Raw genomic sequence first — 16,710 nt, 5'->3', positions numbered from 1 at the left:
GTTGGCTCAATAATACTAAAGCTTGGTTCTACTTAAACCTTCGTAGTTTTTTTGGCTTTTGTTGAGAAATATACTTTGTACATGAACAAATTGAAACCAAAATTGCAATCTCTTGTTTTCAACTTTATGCCCTCAATTACACGCTTTTCTCTATGTCCTTAATTGTAAGATTTGTTCACTCAATTAATTTTTTCATCCATACATTCAAAAAAGTTCTTTAGGATAATTCTAACAGTTTAAACTTCAATAATATTCTCAATTGCTTGTAGTTGTTATCTTTAGCTCTACCTGGCCAATGCCAAATTGGTTCTAAAGTCAATTTTAAACGTACCCTTTTTACGCAAGGATGGAGCTATTACCATGTAAGCCAATACACATTCTCAAATTTGAGATCATTTTTACCACAGAATGAGATAGACGTATTTCTTGTTTAAAAGTAGGATGGAAAAAGAACAAAACCGGGGCAAAACACATTAATTAATTTGAAATGTAACCTAAAGTAAATATTGATAAAAACTAACAAACACATTACAAAGCCCATAAATTAGCTAGCTTCCACTTTTATCAATACTCAAGAATCTCTGGTCACGAGATGTTAGGTAGAGGGGGTGGCACCTCCGGCCGAAACCTTCTTGTTTGTTCCACGGCAGAACATTTGACAAGAACTAATATGGGCGATATCTGCGACCATGGCCACCATGACCACCACCATGGCCACTGTCATGTGAATGTCTCCCCCTACTAGAACTGCCGCCGTTCTTACTGCCACTTCCGCCACCACTGCCTCCACTGCCGCCGCCACCACTTCTTGGATGTGGTGGAGGGGTTAGCATTTGTGATCCTGGTTGTTGCCTGCAAGAAGATAGGAAGCAGCTTTCAGCATGAGCCATCAGAGCAGAAGCTAAAGTATTAGATGCGGCAATTTACTCTAAGATGGATGGATTGTAGTTTTCAAATAGCTTCAACTAGAGAAATGAATTGGACAGAAGCTTCAAAACAAAAGGCAAACTTTATAAGCTAGAACTTCTTTAACAGAATTTACATCCCTAAGCTTCAGAAACTCTCAGGAGTAAAACGAATGAAAGAATTGTCCACTACAGTCAGGTATAATATAGGTGGAACATGTAGAAAAAGAAGCACGAACTTACAAGACATAGCCAATCCGTCCATCAGGTAGCAACATTGGCATCATTGCCATGCCAGCAGGCGTTGGTCCTCTTCCATATATCAATGGCTGCAACTTAAATCAATTCAATCAGATTTTTTGTTTCGACATACAAAAGTAAAAGATACTTTAAATCATATATCCAAGGCACGGAAGCAAATGCAACAGCAAAATCAGACTAATTTTAGCTAAGGAAAAGTTATCAAGATGATAAACGTGTACAAATACAGATTGAAGTAAGGTATTTTTTCCAAATCTCTGAAGGGAAGAGACTACAAGAATGATAATCTCAAAACTAACAGATTAAAAGAAAGCCACAAAAATTCCAGTTCGAATAATTTAAGAACATCAAATGGTTCCTCCCACTAAACTAGAAGGATCAAATCCAGTTCTGTTGGATTGTATCCTTGCATTCGCAACCAACATTCATTCACAAAACCATTGAATTCTCCTGAGCTCCAATAATAACCGTCGCTCAGCCAACTAGCCAATACACTTGACCAACTAGCCACGCGAAGGGATTAAAAGAAGATGTAGGTTGATCTTATCAAGACATGAGCATACCGAGTTCAGGGTGTGTTTGGAACACACTTTCAAGTGTTGAATTTAAAAAATATCATTTTGAAAAAAATGAAGTGTTTGGCAGCCATTTAAAAGCTAAAGAGTATTTTAAACTGTTTTTATCAAAAGTGTTTAAATAAAAATGAGTTTTTTAAACACTTTTTTCTTTCGATCAATCCAATGCACAAACATTTTACCTGACCAAAACCAGAACCACCATATCCTGCATTTACAGCACCATAAGCACCCCCAACAAAGCCATATCCAACACGAGGTGGATAGTTAGGAAGCAATCCAGATTTCTGACTATTTGATCCTCCAGATTTCTGATCTGCCTGTGGCTTTGCAAGAGAACACTCCAAAACTTGACCTAATATATAAGCATAAAGAAGTGGATATCAAAGACCAGCTGAGGGAAAAATGAAATTTTTTAGAAAAGCTTCTGGATAAATGCTCACCATCCAATTCATATTTTTCAGTATTTTTTAAAGCCTTCATAGCACTAGACCTCTCCGAAAAATGTACAAAACCAATTCTATTCTTTTCTTGTCCAGATTTTGCAGGAGGTAAAACCACTTTTGTAATTTTCCCATGATGGTCAAATAGCTTTTTCAACTGCTCCTGTGTTACATTCTTTGGCAAATTCTTGACATAAACTGCCTTCACCTGTATTGACCAAAAAAGAGGGAAAAATCCATTGTTGAGTTAAAGATAAAGCTTGAAGTTAAACAAAACAAAACTTAACAAGCCCCATCTTCAGTCAATAATCAACAAAAGGCCATAGATACATAAACCAACTATCCGGTGCAAAGGACAATTTATGACGTCAAATTTTACAGTAGTCATTATGTTTATCAGGAAAGAAAAATGAGGCAACTGCCTCAACGAACCTACAAAGTTAGTTGTTACACTACAAACACTATATAAATATTAAATAACAATAATAATAGTAAATAAATAAGTTGACCATTTTGGAATTTGCTTATCGATGAACTTACATACAGATGTGAGTTGTCACAATTAATGATCTCTTGAACAAATATACTGTATTTGATAGTCCATAACCATTAGGAGCTTATAAGTTATAAATAATTACATACAACTCAGTAGCTACAATAATATATATGAAAAAATTATTGTACACTTAGAAGCAATGAACCAGACCTGTGACGCAGCAGATGAATCAGCATTTTTAGGATCTGCCCAGCTAACAGTTGGAGCATTGTCATCTAGCTTAAATTTTGGGTTCATCATCTTCTGCCTTGAGTACTCAGCACATGCATGATTATAGTAATCAATAAAAGCAAAACCCCTGTTATTACTAGTATTCTTCATATCCTGCAACCAAAAATTGTATAAAATCAAATTACGAAACTAGGCAGCAGTTTATGTTGCACAAAATTTTTATTATGTCTATGGAAAAGGAAAAGTAGTACAATTATGGAGTAAGAATATAGCATTGTACAGATGTAGCAAGATCCAACATGAAATTTATGTCATGCTAACCTTTACAAGTTCCACAGCAGTAACACCAGGTCCAATTTCTGTCACGACCTTCTTAAGATCTTCCTCACCCCAGCTCCTGGGAACATTACCGATAAACAAACGGTGCTTTGCTTGAGATGATGAACATTTTATCTTCTTACCCTATGTCACACAGAGAAACAGGTGATGAAAATACTGAAAATTTGATATTAGGAAGAAGGGGCATGGAAGATTCTAAAAAAATTCAAAGGATTTACAAAGTTTTAACGTTAGCTTCCAACTTTGCACTTAATCAATCAACTTACTAATGGGCAGACTACAAACAAAAGTAAAAAGGAAAACCTTGAATTCGGTGTTATTCAGCTCATCGATTGCTTTTGAAGCCAACTCTACACTTCTGAAGGTAACAAATGCAAAACCCTTGTTCTCATTTGATTCTTTACTTCTCATAACGCGAACCTGGTCACAACAGAATTCTATTAGTCCCTGTGAAAAGCCCATATCTGTTTGTAGAATAAATATAACTGAGCTTACCTCTGTTACTTCTCCTATTGATTCACAAAATCTCCTCAAATCGTCTTCAGAAGAATCTTGAGGAATACCACCAACATATACTTCAGAACCATGAGGAGGTAGAGCGAGAAGCTCGGCGTGTTTCTTCGTTTCATCCTCATCATTAATAGTTTCATTTTGGGAATTAATTCCATTGTCATTAGTTCCATCGTCCTCCACTTCTTCAACATCTTCTTCATCACCTTCCTCCTCATCCTCCTCCTCTTCCTCCTCTTCCTCAACTTCTTCTATTTCTTCCACCTCCTCCTCCTCTTCTACTTCTTCATACTCAACATCTTCTTCCATTACCTCCTCAGGATCATTATCAACATCAAGATCTACCCTCTCATCAGAGTCACCTGGCTTTTCAGGTTCATTCTGCTTTTCAGGTTCAACTGGCCTAGCAGTAGATGAAGCATTCCCCTTTCCCCTTGGCATCTTATTTAATTAAACAAGCTTGCAAAGTAACTGTGAAGAAGGCACAGAGGCCAGAAGAATTCATGGGGAGATATAAAAAAATTACTGAGAGGAGGAAACAAAAAGAAAGGCCAAATGGAGAAGAAAAATATGAAGCTGAAATGAAAAGTTGTCATGAGAATAGACTCAAGGGGATTGAAATATGAAAGACTTCTTTTCTAGAGGGCTAATGTTTATAACACAAGTTGCGTGAAAAAGACCGGTTAATGAGTCTCTCAGTGACTACAATGAGAATTACGGAGGTGGTGCAAAACAACATAAAGATATGAATGTCTTGAAATCAGAATGATTGCAATACCAAAAAATTCTTTTGACAAATTAGCTTTCTACATCTTTTTTCAAGGGGTATCATTTTCTGAATATCTCACGAAACTAATGTTAATGACAGCAGAATAAATTATGGAGACAATTGAATACTTTACTTTAATGCAAGGACATAACAATGCCACACAAAGTAGCATATGAGATCCAATGGAACAATTTTGATATAAAAGGTTTAGACAAAAAAGGAATGAGACTGCTGCTACAAATGGAGAATCAATTTTGTCCATCTCACAAAAACATATACCAGTTCCAAACAACATACCAATCTGTGTAACCCCTGCAAAGAATAAAGAAATTGTGCTCAGATGGGGGAATATCGTCCAGGCCATCATAACAAACATTAAATAACATCAGATACAAAGGCCCCTCATTCAGCTTTATCTCATAAGCCACACATAAGTTTCTTTCAAATACTCATCTTACTTAAACAGAGTACTTTGAGTTGGTAAAAACTAAATAAGTAGCGAAAAGAAGCAAACATCTAAAATCAGTAATCAATACAAATGGAGCAACCCTAAGGTTTTCCAGCAAAACAAATGGAGGCATTTATTCACAACAGTATTTCCCCTCCCAGTTGATTCTCAGCAATTAAAGGGATAGAACCCCCTCGTGGATTGTCTAGGCATCCAACCTACACAAACCTCCATTTTTCTCAATGAAAGCTGACCTTCATACAGGAGGTGCGCTATGAACACCGCCACCCCCCATGTCTTGCAAAAGGACGTAGTGTAGACTAAATAAATAGGAACTATACCCCCCCCCCCCCCCCCCATGTCTTGCAAAACCTCCATTTGGGCACTGGACATGATTAAAATATTTTACATAGACGCTATAACAAATACAATTAAGTTATAACGGACAGAAATTTGACATCTATAGTTCCTATTTGCTTCAGTTGTATGGGCGGGGAAGATGGTATTATACTTTCTCTGTGCTAAAACACTTATCGGCCATGGATGTTTCTTTTGTTTTATATATTTTTCTATCACCCTTACCAATGGACGAAAAAAATTCATCCATGGTGAAGTAATTTGCTTGCCAGTTAAACCCAGAACAATCTTGGAATTAGTTAGTTACAAAAATCAAAATATCATGGTTTGAAGACCTGAAATTACCCAAGTTGAAGAAAGAGCCAAAACCCACAAACGCCAATTTCTCACACTAGTATCTTACATCTAACATACAATATATTGTATCAAACCTCAAGGAGTCATGCAGAATATAATCTATCTTCTCGTTAAAATGTTAAATTTTGTAAGTCTCCGATATTAAACAGTTGGACAATAATCCAAGCTAAAACCCCACTAATTCCGCAGATGATTTGCCTTCACTTTTCCAAAGAGCATTCTTATTAGTTATTCCATAAAAGAAAAACCACCATTAGCCATTAGATTATAACCCCAAATTTGACATTTCTTGAATAAGTATTCCAATAATATTCCACCCGTGTAAGGGTCATAAAATGCAGGGTAGAGAAGAAAAAAGGTGCAAGTTTAGACTTCAAACAACGCGAGGGGCAGCGAAATAGAGAGAGTCGCAAAAGAAAGAAAACAGTAGAGCGCGCATGAGAAGAGTGGAGAAAAAAGATAGATTGAAGAAAGACATAAACGATGAGATAAGGAGCAAAAGTGTACCAAAGATGCTCTCTGTGAAAGATTAAGCGAAATTACTAAGAGAAAGTCTGCCGAAATTGAGAGCTTGAAATGAAGAATCGTAGAAAATATGAAGAACGAACCCTAGACTCCTTCTTCAAGGGAGATTTTGGGGCTCCATGCTATTGTGGGATAGGCCATTAACACCCCCCCGCCAACTACTCAAATTACGAATTCACCCTCCTCAAATATCTCTATTTACCTTTCTGCCCTTAGATAATTATAAATAACACTTTAGTCTTAATTTATATTAACCCCAAATTTACCACAGTTGGCTGTTAATTAGTCATTTTCTTTTTTAGTAATGACCTATGTTTAGGAGGTTCAAATCAACTTATCAACATATCTAAATTGTGTTATTAAAAAAAATAGTTAACTGCCAACAAAGTCAAAAAAATATATTTTATCGAAGTACTAACTAGGTGAACAGTTCATATCTCTACTCACTCGCGTATTTAATATTTGTAGGCAATTTAATGATAGCTATGTAAAACATTTTTATGAATAATAATTAAGAATATAGCAACATTTTAAAAAAAATTTAAATATAGTAAAACTTTTGTCTACTCGTGATAAAATTTAACAAATTTTGCTATATTTACAAAAAAATTATTATTTTGAATCTAATTGTTGAATAATTTTTTCAAGTAATAATAATTGCTTGATTCAAATGTTATATTTTTTTTCTTAAAATTTATCAATTTTATGTCGTAAGTACGTTTTAAAGTTGATTGATGATTAAATGCATAAGAGAGAACCTTCTTTTATAGTACTAAGGACAATGATTTATTAGAGGATTAAAGTTGTAACACTTTTTTTTTTCAGTCAATGGTTACAATTACAACACTTAATTAAGTTTGGAGTACTTTTCACCCATAATAATTAATTTGCTTTTTGGCATACAAATATGAAAAATGAATCACTAACCTAAAATCAAAGACATAAACAAACATGAACTATGAAAGTTACAAAAAAAATGTCAAAAGAATCCATCAAACTCACTAACAAAATCCCAACTACATGGCTCAAAGAAGCATATCTCAAGTATGGATCTCCCAATAAAAGAACTAAACCAAAGAGAACAAAAGAAAATTCATAGTAAGGTAGATTAAGAAAACCTAATACGGTTTAAGATGACTACAATAATGACAACAATGTTCATAAAAAACTAATTTACTTTTAGTGTGAAAGAGAAGATAGTTCATATGTGTTTTCAATTAAAAAGTTTGTGATTCGTAATTTTTGGATGATCAGTATAGGAATCTGTTTGTTTATTCGTCCGACGAGCAGAAACTAAATTCAACAGATGCTTCTACTTTGCATCTGACGAGCTCAAATTTCCAATGATAAGTTGGATCAAACTCCCCTCTATTAGTTTCAAACTATATATCTTCTATCGGTTGCTGTAGTTTAGTATTGATCTAATGTGGATTGTGCATCATTTCAATCGGGAAAATGTTAACTTCAGCTACATTGAAATGGTGTTCTGCTTCTTCCAGGCAACAGCAAACTATAACCACTAATTCAGGTTTGCTATTCCCAACAATTCATTCTTTCAACTTTGCTGAGCTATCAGTTATTTATAATTTAGAACATAAAATCCAGAGCTTTGAGAAATGAAATTCTGTGACTCTTGATTACATAATATATACTTCACCAACTGGAATTGCTTTTGGAGCTTATGTATCCATTCAAGAATTGAATAACAATGCACAGTATTGCACTTAAGTGATTATAAATTTCTGGTTTGCTTGGTTGCTTTTTCTGTGTTTCAAGAAACTAAATGCAATGCAACACTCCCATTTATCTATCTGTAACCAAGAATATTTAGCTGATCCATTTCTGTAGTTCTATACATTTTTTTTTCTTGATTAATACACAGAAGGAGAAAGAAGATTGGACAGTAATTTTGCACTTTCTTTTCCCCATTTCTCCATTTTCTTTCCATGTTTTGGGAAGGAAAACTAATGTTGAGAACCTTGCACAGAACAACAATGGATGAGGCTATCACTTTCAAGTTCAACCAAGATTGACCATTGTTCCTAACTTAGTTTTCTTCTTCAATTTTTTCATTCTCTGCTTCATCAGCATCATGCTCTTCAAATTCTTCATCATCCTCTTCCACGATATAATCACTGGGTTGAACAATTTGCAGTTTCAAACGTCCATCCTCTCTACGTGCTTGAAGAAATTCCTGAATGGGAATTCTTATTTCTTTCAAGACAAACCTTCCATCTTGTCTATACGAAGTGAAGCGAACTCCTGTCTTTGCACTCTTTCCTATGAAAGATAAAGGTGGAGGGAAATCTTGTCTACTCGTCCTTGACCTCCTAAGTTCCCCACTTGAAGTCCCAGATGCAACATGCTTGACAGAAGCACTCACCATTTTCTCTTCTTTGATCATCTCAACTTGAAAGTTCTCCTCGACATCATCTGAACTTTCTGACCCCAATCCCTCTGTACAAAGTTGTAGACTTTCTGACTTTACCAAGGAAAACCCAACATCAATCTTGCTGCAGCTGGAATAATGATTGTTTCCAAGAGGGAATGAAAAAGGGTACTCTTCTTTCTTTTTTTCCTTCTTGTTCTGGTTTTTGTTTGTTGACATTTGGCTTGAATCTATGGAAGAAGATAATAAATTTGGCTCGTGTAACTGTGAAGACAAACCGTCTTTGGAATAGAGGTCACCAAATACCTCAGAGAATGAAGACCCCTGAGTTTGATTGACAGGATTAACAACATTCTGGCTCCATGTTGACATGACTGACTCAAGAAGGGTTTGGTTTTCAGGGAACTGGTTTTCAAAGATGTGTTGGGGGCTTTTACAGACAGCCATGGCTTGGCTCTCTTGAATTGGGATTGCTGGCTTTGAAAGATAAATAATCTAAAACTCGAAGAGAAATGATTTCTTGCAGGTGAACTGAAGAGTAAGGTGAGATGGTGAGAATGCACGAGATTGGCAATGGATAGAAACAATGAAGGTGAGGCTTATTAATTAGGCCAGCTGATTTTCTCTTTTTCTTTTTTGGTCTCTTGGATTGGAATATAGACGGGTGGCTGTAATGACAAGCATGGATTTGGTGGTTGTCATTGTTTTGGAAATTTGGCATATCCCTGTTGATTACATTTCATATTGCTATAATCTAATGGAATAGTTTGTGGTGTTTGTTCTTTTGTATCTGCAGCAAAACACATACAAAGTTGATACCTCTTGTAATTGAAATTGTTTGAACTCAAATTCATTCAATACAAATCCACCTATTCTTAATTTCTCTACTTGATTAGTGACCCCTAAAAAAACAAATGAAATCCAACTTTCTGTTTTCATACAGTGATGCTCATGTTTATCTTGATTTTATCTCCATTGAGCAGAGTGTGAGAAGAACAAGGTACACAATAGACTTGGTTATCGACTTAAAGTTACGATAGACATGATCATCCTTTGTATAAAAAAAACAGTGATTTGAAGTAAGCGGATGATCATATTTCATAGTCCATACAAAAGTCTCATATTAAACCTTATCTTTCACCGTTGGAAACCTCACTGTTAAAAAGTTATTTGTTTCGTTAGATGATGATGTGTTTTTACTAGAGGTTATAACATATATTTCTTCTTCTTCTTCTTCTTGCTGAGCTTAGTGGTGTATTATTTGCCACTTGACAAATGAAATAGGGAATATTCCAAATGATACTTCTCACATGACAAGCCCAGATGGATGGTAGGCTTTCAAATCTACAGCCGATGGGGACGTGTCAAATGGACAGATCATTGACGCTGGCTCTTAAACTAACACGTCATTGGGTTTCCTGAGTTCAGATATTGTGGTTTCTGGATGATATTTGCCTTATGAAATCAAATCCAATGCATGTCCTTTTAGAAGGATTAGAATATAAAACAATCAGATCATTTGTTGTCTTTTGTTTCATTTGCATTTTGGGATTCATTCCTCGGTGTTCTAAGCACACCCAATTCAAGTTGCTAGTTTATCAATGTAAAAACTTGGTGTATTTTGTAAATATTTTCAACAATTTACGGTAATTTCTGCACATATCATGCCAAGCTTGTTTGGTTTTTTTCCTTACAAGGTCACTTTTGTTAACTAACGTATAAAGTTCTTTGATTTGTTCTTCAATTTAGTTTTATAATGTTTTTAAAAGCTTTAAGTCTCTTCTTTCAAAGAATATTCTCGAATGTTTTTTTTGTGAGAAAACAATATATTTTTTAAAAAAATTGAAACTTAAAAATTAGTTTATCAGAAACTAATTCAAATGTGTTTCTTTGAAAATTGTGGAAACCATATGAAAATAATTGAGGAATCAACATATGAAAAAATAAGAATTTGAACCACTTTGATCGGATATGAAGTGTTGGGAGCTTCTACTTAATCTGGCACCAGATAGTTTCATTTGCATCTCCCCTCACCATTCCTCTAATCTATAATAACATGAAACTTTATCACCTGCTATATATTCAGATGCCTAGAATTGATTATTTACTTATTACATATAACTGAGGAGGCAATTCTTGTGCCCACATTACTCAGAAAAAAGAAAAATAAGAAAGAAAAAAAAATACATGAAACCACATCATAATGAAGAAGCTCAGTTCCAAAACCCCCAAGTTAAGCCAAACATGCGTAAAAATTAGCAACCTCATATGTGGTCAGGTCAGCATATTCAACAAACTTCTTAAAAGTGTCATCTTTTATAGCACAGCAAGTTTCGTTAACAGTTTTACCTATTTATCGCCAAGCTTCGATTCGCTCTGTCCATGAATTTATACAACTAAAGTTGCTGAGCCGCTTCTCTACCGGTACCGGTGCCAAGACTTGGAATACAGAGTTCTGGTTATTTAGTTTGTTAGTTTCTTTTTTCAGATTTGGAACATTTGATAGATCAGTTTGGATTACAACTTCTGCCTTCATGTCATTGCCTGTAACAGCTTCTTTGTCTTCGTGGGCATTCCGTAAGGATCTATATCGATTAGGTAACAGTTTCTTGACATGGCTTAAAGAAAAAACATCTCCATCAGAAAAACGTGCACCTTTGTTACAGTCGGAATATGTTTCTAGAACAGGCGGTTCTGCAAAAAACTCAGGCACGGTTTGCTCTGCCACCTGAAATACAGTGACGGTATTTCCAAGGCAGGGCTGTGAAGGACTCTGGTGGCCACTCTCATCAGGCGGCTCTAAATGTGTAGCAGCAGAGTCGAGAATGGAGTCTTCCCTTCCTCGGAGTGTCCTTAAGATCAGCATCCTGAGAAAGTTCATAACTTGAACAGCATACATCAATGCCGTCAAAGGGTCGGCCATCTGCATGAAAAGAATGCCAGAAAACCATTGTCAGATGGATCAAGCACAACCAATGATCATCAACAGGAACTCGACAATTGGGAAAAGCAAACTTATGTATTCTTGTGTTTGTCAGAATCGGAACTTTAGAACGCATTGCAGGGTCAGTTTTGGACAGGTAAACACAGGCTTCCAAAAAGGATTAAAGAAAAATCTTGCAAATCAGAAAAGGAACTAAAAGTTAAGATACCAAATCTTCAATGTGTTTCACGTAGACTCAGAAGTTAGAAACATTTCTCGTCTCCAGAAAGTGGACTTAACTAACATAAGCTATTTGAATTTCACCTGAGTCATGTTTGGTGCAAAAACCATAGCGATGTTGCGAGCATTCATTTTGTTGAAATGTTCCTGCGTGACAACATCTGCCATTAGGTTGATTGCCCAATCCAGCAGAGAAGCTTCACTAGGAGGTAGATGCCTTATTAGGTCAGCACATTCTTCTTCTGTCTGGCACTCCATGACCTCCTCGGGCGACAGAGAATCCAAAATCCCAGCTGGGAGTTCTCTGAACCAAGCCTGTTAATTTTAATAAGTAAAAATTGAACACATGGAAATCAAAATTACTTGTAAAAGAAACAAACAACATCTATAGCCAGCACAACAGTTTAGTCTCTAGTCATATTATTATTTCTTCTACTAATCCAACTCTAAACCAATTATGATGCCATATTATTAGGAAATTCGTTCATGTTTGTGTAGAATATGATTCACTTTCTAAACTTAATGTATTTCACTGGATATGAGTTACAAGGTTACTGTTGAGTAAGATTAAATGATCTATGATTTGTGAAAAGAGATCCCTTGGGTAACATATAAGGGGGAAAAGAAAACTCAAGACCATCAGACGATCCTACTAAACAAAAACCGTACAGTATGCATATTGAAGAAACAGAGGAAAGGAATATTCCATAAGAGATGAAAACAGACAACCTATAGGCAAAAATGAACCACACACTCAATCGGAGGAAAGCAAAAATAACATTCCACAATGATGACATTTTCAGCATCTATCAAGTAAGATGACTTAACCAAATCTTGCAAAAAATTTAGAAGAGAACCGGGAACCAACTAAATATATTATGTGCTTTGAATAGGTGTTTGAACAAGTAATTTACAGGGGTATAAACCCTGGACCATCATATCCAATGGATATTTGTCCATGTTCTTTGTGACAATACATTTAATTATTAACAAGAACCAGATCCCATACAAATTTCTCATTTTATAAGCATTTATTTCTATGATTATAGCAAATTTTCACAGACCAATCAACAGTATTATTCAAATTCAATACCTATAGATTTATCTTTGAGTTTTAATTAAATTGAGATAACCTTGATAAGGCCAGCTAAACAATGTACATCAATGTCGTCAGGTACCACTCCTTGATTTAACTGATCACGTACATACTCCTCTTGACTGTTTTCTGCATTAATTCTGAAAATGCCTTCAGCCTGAAGGGATGAAAAGACAAATCAGAAGCAAACACTAGGCTGGACCAATTAACAATGCATCCACAGTGTAAAACTTAAAGAACACCGGAAACTACCTTCGGCATTAGATCTGAAAATCTATCTTATCTTCACCATCACAACAAAAATCGGAAGATCATTTCTTGTTCTTTTTTTTCACTAGGCCTTTGTGGCATTAATGAACCAGAATTTTGGATTTACAATTAAGGAGTTACGCATAAATGAAAATAAAGTGAATGTACCTGCAAGCCACCTTGAGCATACAGACAGTGTTGCATTAGTATAAGAATTGTTGGCACGCTATTCCCTCTCGAGTCATATGACAATTGCATGGATTCAGTTGAAACCCCAAACACCGTGGTACTACAAATGTAATTTCAAGGAAATAAGTCCTAAAATAGGCAAGCAACAAAAAAACACTATATAGAAATCAAGTATCAAGGCAAGGGAACAGCACCAAATATGCAGCAAGGATTATGGAATCACATAAGGTGTGATGCAGAAGACCAAAATAGAAAAGGGCTCTACATTTGGAGAAACAATTTGATGAGCCTAGAATGATGTGGTTGGCACTTTTATACCATAAGGATGCAAAAGATCCAGGGACCAAAGAGGGTTTGGGGAAGGGGAGAGACACCATGTGACAATAAATTTTCCTAAATTTGATATGAGTTTATAGGTTACATTTCATTGGAAAATCAAAGTCCATACTTCTCTTCTCTTTCATTTCCATTTCTGGTAGAAACTGAAGCTACAGAACTCATTGATTCTTCTTTCTTACTTCAAGACACATAAATTAGATATATAATAAATTAAGGAGAAACGTGACGAGTGTCCATGTTCATGATGCCTCAAATCCAGGAACAGAAACATTCCTCAACAGATCCTTAATCTCAAAGGAAATTTAGAAAGAAGGCACCAGATAGTCACAACAGACGAAAGAGATAGCTATTCAGATGGATAAATAGACAGCAACAAAAGCTTTGGAGGGTTGAACCTCAACCAACTAGAACGACTTCCCAAACTTCAGAATTGCAAAAAATAGAAGTATAATTAAGACATTAGCTACTTAACTTCAAGAATCACACAACCAAAACCAACAAAAAGACATAAAGAATCAGTGTATAAAGAAAGAAGCATAAGGCCAAACAATCAATACTCACGACCAAATTCTGTAAGCAGTCGGAAAAAAAAGGAATGTACCTAGCACTTGGAGCCCTGCGAGGCACTTCTGGTTCAAACTCAACAGGCAAACCCAAGAATCCATTAAACCTATCAAAAGTAACATGGGTGACATGGCGTACATTGGTCGGCCAACCGATCTCCATTGCGCATAGCTCTCTTCTATCACTCTTGCAAGCAATTAAAGATTTCCTGAAAAGGGTTACAACTAAAGCCAACAATGAGAGCTGATCTCTTCTTTGCTTAAACCGGTCCTTCCCCACCACCTCCTCCACTTCACATTCAATCTCGGTAACATCCCCATCCCCATCTACAGAAGAAGAAGAAGAAGAAGGGGAAATGGGTGTTTGAGAATGCATGTTGACAAGGAGAGATCCATCATTGGGAGGCGTTGGACATGTAACAGTAACCGTGGAAGACGAAGAAGAAGAAGAAGAAACCCTTCTGCGGGATGAAGCAAAATGAGAAGGGGAATGAAGAACAACCTCAGTCATGGCTGCCAATGAAAGAAGAAGAAGAACAATAAGAAAGAGGGTCCTCTTTTTTTTTCTTTTTTTTTTTTTTTTTGCTTTCTTTTCTTGGGAATATAAAAGAAAACCCCAAAAACGATTTTCAGAAAACAGAAACAAAGAATGATTTGGGTAAAGAGAGAAAAAAACGGTAACAGGGAAGAAGGAACAAGGAACAAGATTTGAGAATCATTTAACAGAATCCTCCTCTCTTTCTCTTTTCTTTTCCACAATGTCTGATCCTTTTTTAGTGGATTGTGAGGGAGTTTGAAGATTAAAGAAGAAGAAAAGGATGAGGAGAGTAAAGAAATTTCAAGGCAAAGATTCACAAAACAGAACACAAATAAATATAGTAATTATTGCTAAATTTTAATCTTGGGAGCTTCAACCAAACGCCTTCCTTTTTTCTTCTTCCTTTCCCTTTCTTTAAATAACTTTAGGCTTTTTGCCTCCATGGCTCCCCATTTTCACTCACCCCAACAAGAACAAACGCGCTTCAATGGCATAATCTCCATTCTTAACCTTCATTAAACCCACAAAAATAGAAACTTGCCAACCCTTTAACAGATAAGCAAGAACTCTAAATTCATTTTTTTTTTAATTCCTTCTATGTTTTCTCTGTCATTTTTTAAGAAGTTCTGGATAAAATGTTATGATCTATGTATGAAAAAAGACTTTTTTTTTTTTTTTTTGTTAATGGAAAGGTGTAAGTTAGATTTAAAGAAAGTAAATGCATCATAGGCATCAAATATTTAATGGGTCGACCATATCTCCTGTTTTCAAACTGTCCTTGGAATGCAAAACAAGTTCATTAAATAATTCATTTCAGATTTTGTTGCAATCTGATAAAATAATGTCACAATGTGAGATACTGACAGAAATAGCCAATTATCAAATAAATGAAAGTTAAAACAATAGTAGAAAGAAAATCAACAACATTATGCAAGTACCCAATTGAATATAATGTATTATTGATTTCCAAAGTTGCAACCTTTCTTTAATTATTTGTTAATTCCAGACACTCATGTTAAATGTGAGCTTCTTACATTGATAATGACTATTGATCAATCAAATCCATTAAGACTCACAGTTTTTTCTTTTATTTTGAAACTTTAATACAATCTTATTCATCACTACTATAGTGAAATTACAAATTTAATCTCTTACAATTTGATAAAATTTGATAATTGTTTATAAGGTAAAAAGTTAGTAACTGGATTGTGCATGTGACAGTTAACCATATTCATGTGTCAATGAAGTAGTCTTTATTTAGATGAGTGTGTGAGTTCGGTAATTGACCAACGAAAGAATAATGTTTGGCATAAGATGGAATTTAGTGCATCTTGGACCCTTTTTTTTTTAAAGAAAAGATAAACTATTTTCCGTCCTCTTCATCTACTTAACCACAATCAATTTTTATCAACTTATTTTCTCGATCCAATCAACTATTTAACGCACATATTTAGACCAAAAAAACAATCCATTTCAAAGGCTTAGAACGATTCAAACCAATCATCAAATCGAGGGATTGATTTGTCCATCTTTACTATCAAAATCATTTGAACATTTACTAAACCAACTATATTTAGTTCGGTGGCTGTTTGGTAGAAAAATCTGACATTGACCGACCAACACACCCCTACTTAATATAAATGATACATTAATATCATATGAATATTTAACCATCAAATATTAAATCTCCAAGTAGTGTCAATGAATGCATAACTCAAAAGTATAAACTATCAACCAACAAGTTAGAAGTTCAAATTCTCATCTTCCATATATTGTTGAAGTCAAAAAAGGAAGAGAAACAAAAAAACAAACCCTCTATTAATTTCTACTATTTATGAGGTAACTACAAAACTACAGAGACTAGAATTTCTCTCATACACAGCTATAAAAACAAATTTTTAACTTATCCATTGATTGTTAGTGATATATATTTAAAACTTAGAGATCATGAGAGGTTACTTAATAGAA

At 35.1% G+C, this 16,710-nt stretch overlaps 3 protein-coding genes across 3 annotated transcripts; all 3 read right to left on the bottom strand.

Annotated features, from left to right (window-relative positions):
• Positions 1 to 363: 363 nt before the first annotated feature.
• LOC101218373 (heterogeneous nuclear ribonucleoprotein Q) lies at positions 364 to 6,362 on the bottom strand. The gene is made up of 10 exons (XM_031888296.1): positions 6,199 to 6,362; positions 4,827 to 4,841; positions 3,746 to 4,231; positions 3,554 to 3,670; positions 3,233 to 3,373; positions 2,891 to 3,064; positions 2,185 to 2,392; positions 1,924 to 2,096; positions 1,149 to 1,234; positions 364 to 852 (listed from the first exon to the last, which is right to left on the bottom strand). The coding sequence occupies exons 3-10, from the start codon at positions 4,199 to 4,201 to the stop codon at positions 666 to 668; spliced, it is 1,542 nt and encodes a 513-aa protein (XP_031744156.1). The 5' UTR covers positions 4,202 to 4,231; positions 4,827 to 4,841; positions 6,199 to 6,362; the 3' UTR covers positions 364 to 665.
• Positions 6,363 to 7,868: 1,506 nt separating this feature from the next.
• Positions 7,869 to 9,460, bottom strand: LOC116404805 (protein FANTASTIC FOUR 3-like). The gene has a single exon (XM_031888297.1). The coding sequence runs from the start codon at positions 9,050 to 9,052 to the stop codon at positions 8,264 to 8,266; it is 789 nt and encodes a 262-aa protein (XP_031744157.1). The 5' UTR covers positions 9,053 to 9,460; the 3' UTR covers positions 7,869 to 8,263.
• Positions 9,461 to 10,647: 1,187 nt separating this feature from the next.
• On the bottom strand, positions 10,648 to 15,388 carry LOC105435875 (rho GTPase-activating protein 1). Its single transcript, XM_011659284.2, has 5 exons — positions 14,243 to 15,388; positions 13,282 to 13,402; positions 12,902 to 13,021; positions 11,853 to 12,083; positions 10,648 to 11,528 (listed from the first exon to the last, which is right to left on the bottom strand). Exons 1-5 carry the CDS (start codon positions 14,713 to 14,715, stop codon positions 10,959 to 10,961), a joined length of 1,515 nt encoding a protein of 504 aa, XP_011657586.1. The 5' UTR covers positions 14,716 to 15,388; the 3' UTR covers positions 10,648 to 10,958.
• Positions 15,389 to 16,710: the final 1,322 nt, after the last annotated feature.

This window comes from Cucumis sativus, chromosome 6, assembly GCF_000004075.3.
Source record: "Cucumis sativus cultivar 9930 chromosome 6, Cucumber_9930_V3, whole genome shotgun sequence".
NCBI lineage: Eukaryota > Viridiplantae > Streptophyta > Magnoliopsida > Cucurbitales > Cucurbitaceae > Cucumis > Cucumis sativus.
Note: the sequence above shows the minus strand (reverse complement) of the source record. Positions and strands in the feature narration are given on the sequence as shown.

Excerpts from the sequence above, each read along its gene's own strand:
- LOC101218373 (XM_031888296.1), bottom strand. The coding sequence starts at position 4,201 with ATGCCAAGGGGAAAGGGGAATGCTTCATCTACTGCTAGGCCAGTTGAA. Across the intron at positions 3,671-3,745 it reads CAATAGGAGAAGTAACAGAG|GTTCGCGTTATGAGAAGTAA; the intron begins GTAAGCTCAGTT and ends TGTTGTGACCAG. Across the intron at positions 2,097-2,184 it reads TGAAAAATATGAATTGGATG|GTCAAGTTTTGGAGTGTTCT; the intron begins GTGAGCATTTAT and ends CTTATATATTAG.
- LOC116404805 (XM_031888297.1), bottom strand. The coding sequence starts at position 9,052 with ATGGCTGTCTGTAAAAGCCCCCAACACATCTTTGAAAACCAGTTCCCT.
- LOC105435875 (XM_011659284.2), bottom strand. The coding sequence starts at position 14,715 with ATGACTGAGGTTGTTCTTCATTCCCCTTCTCATTTTGCTTCATCCCGC. Across the intron at positions 13,403-14,242 it reads CGCAGGGCTCCAAGTGCTAG|TACCACGGTGTTTGGGGTTT; the intron begins GTACATTCCTTT and ends TTACATTTGTAG. Across the intron at positions 11,529-11,852 it reads TTGCACCAAACATGACTCAG|ATGGCCGACCCTTTGACGGC; the intron begins GTGAAATTCAAA and ends CTTTTCATGCAG.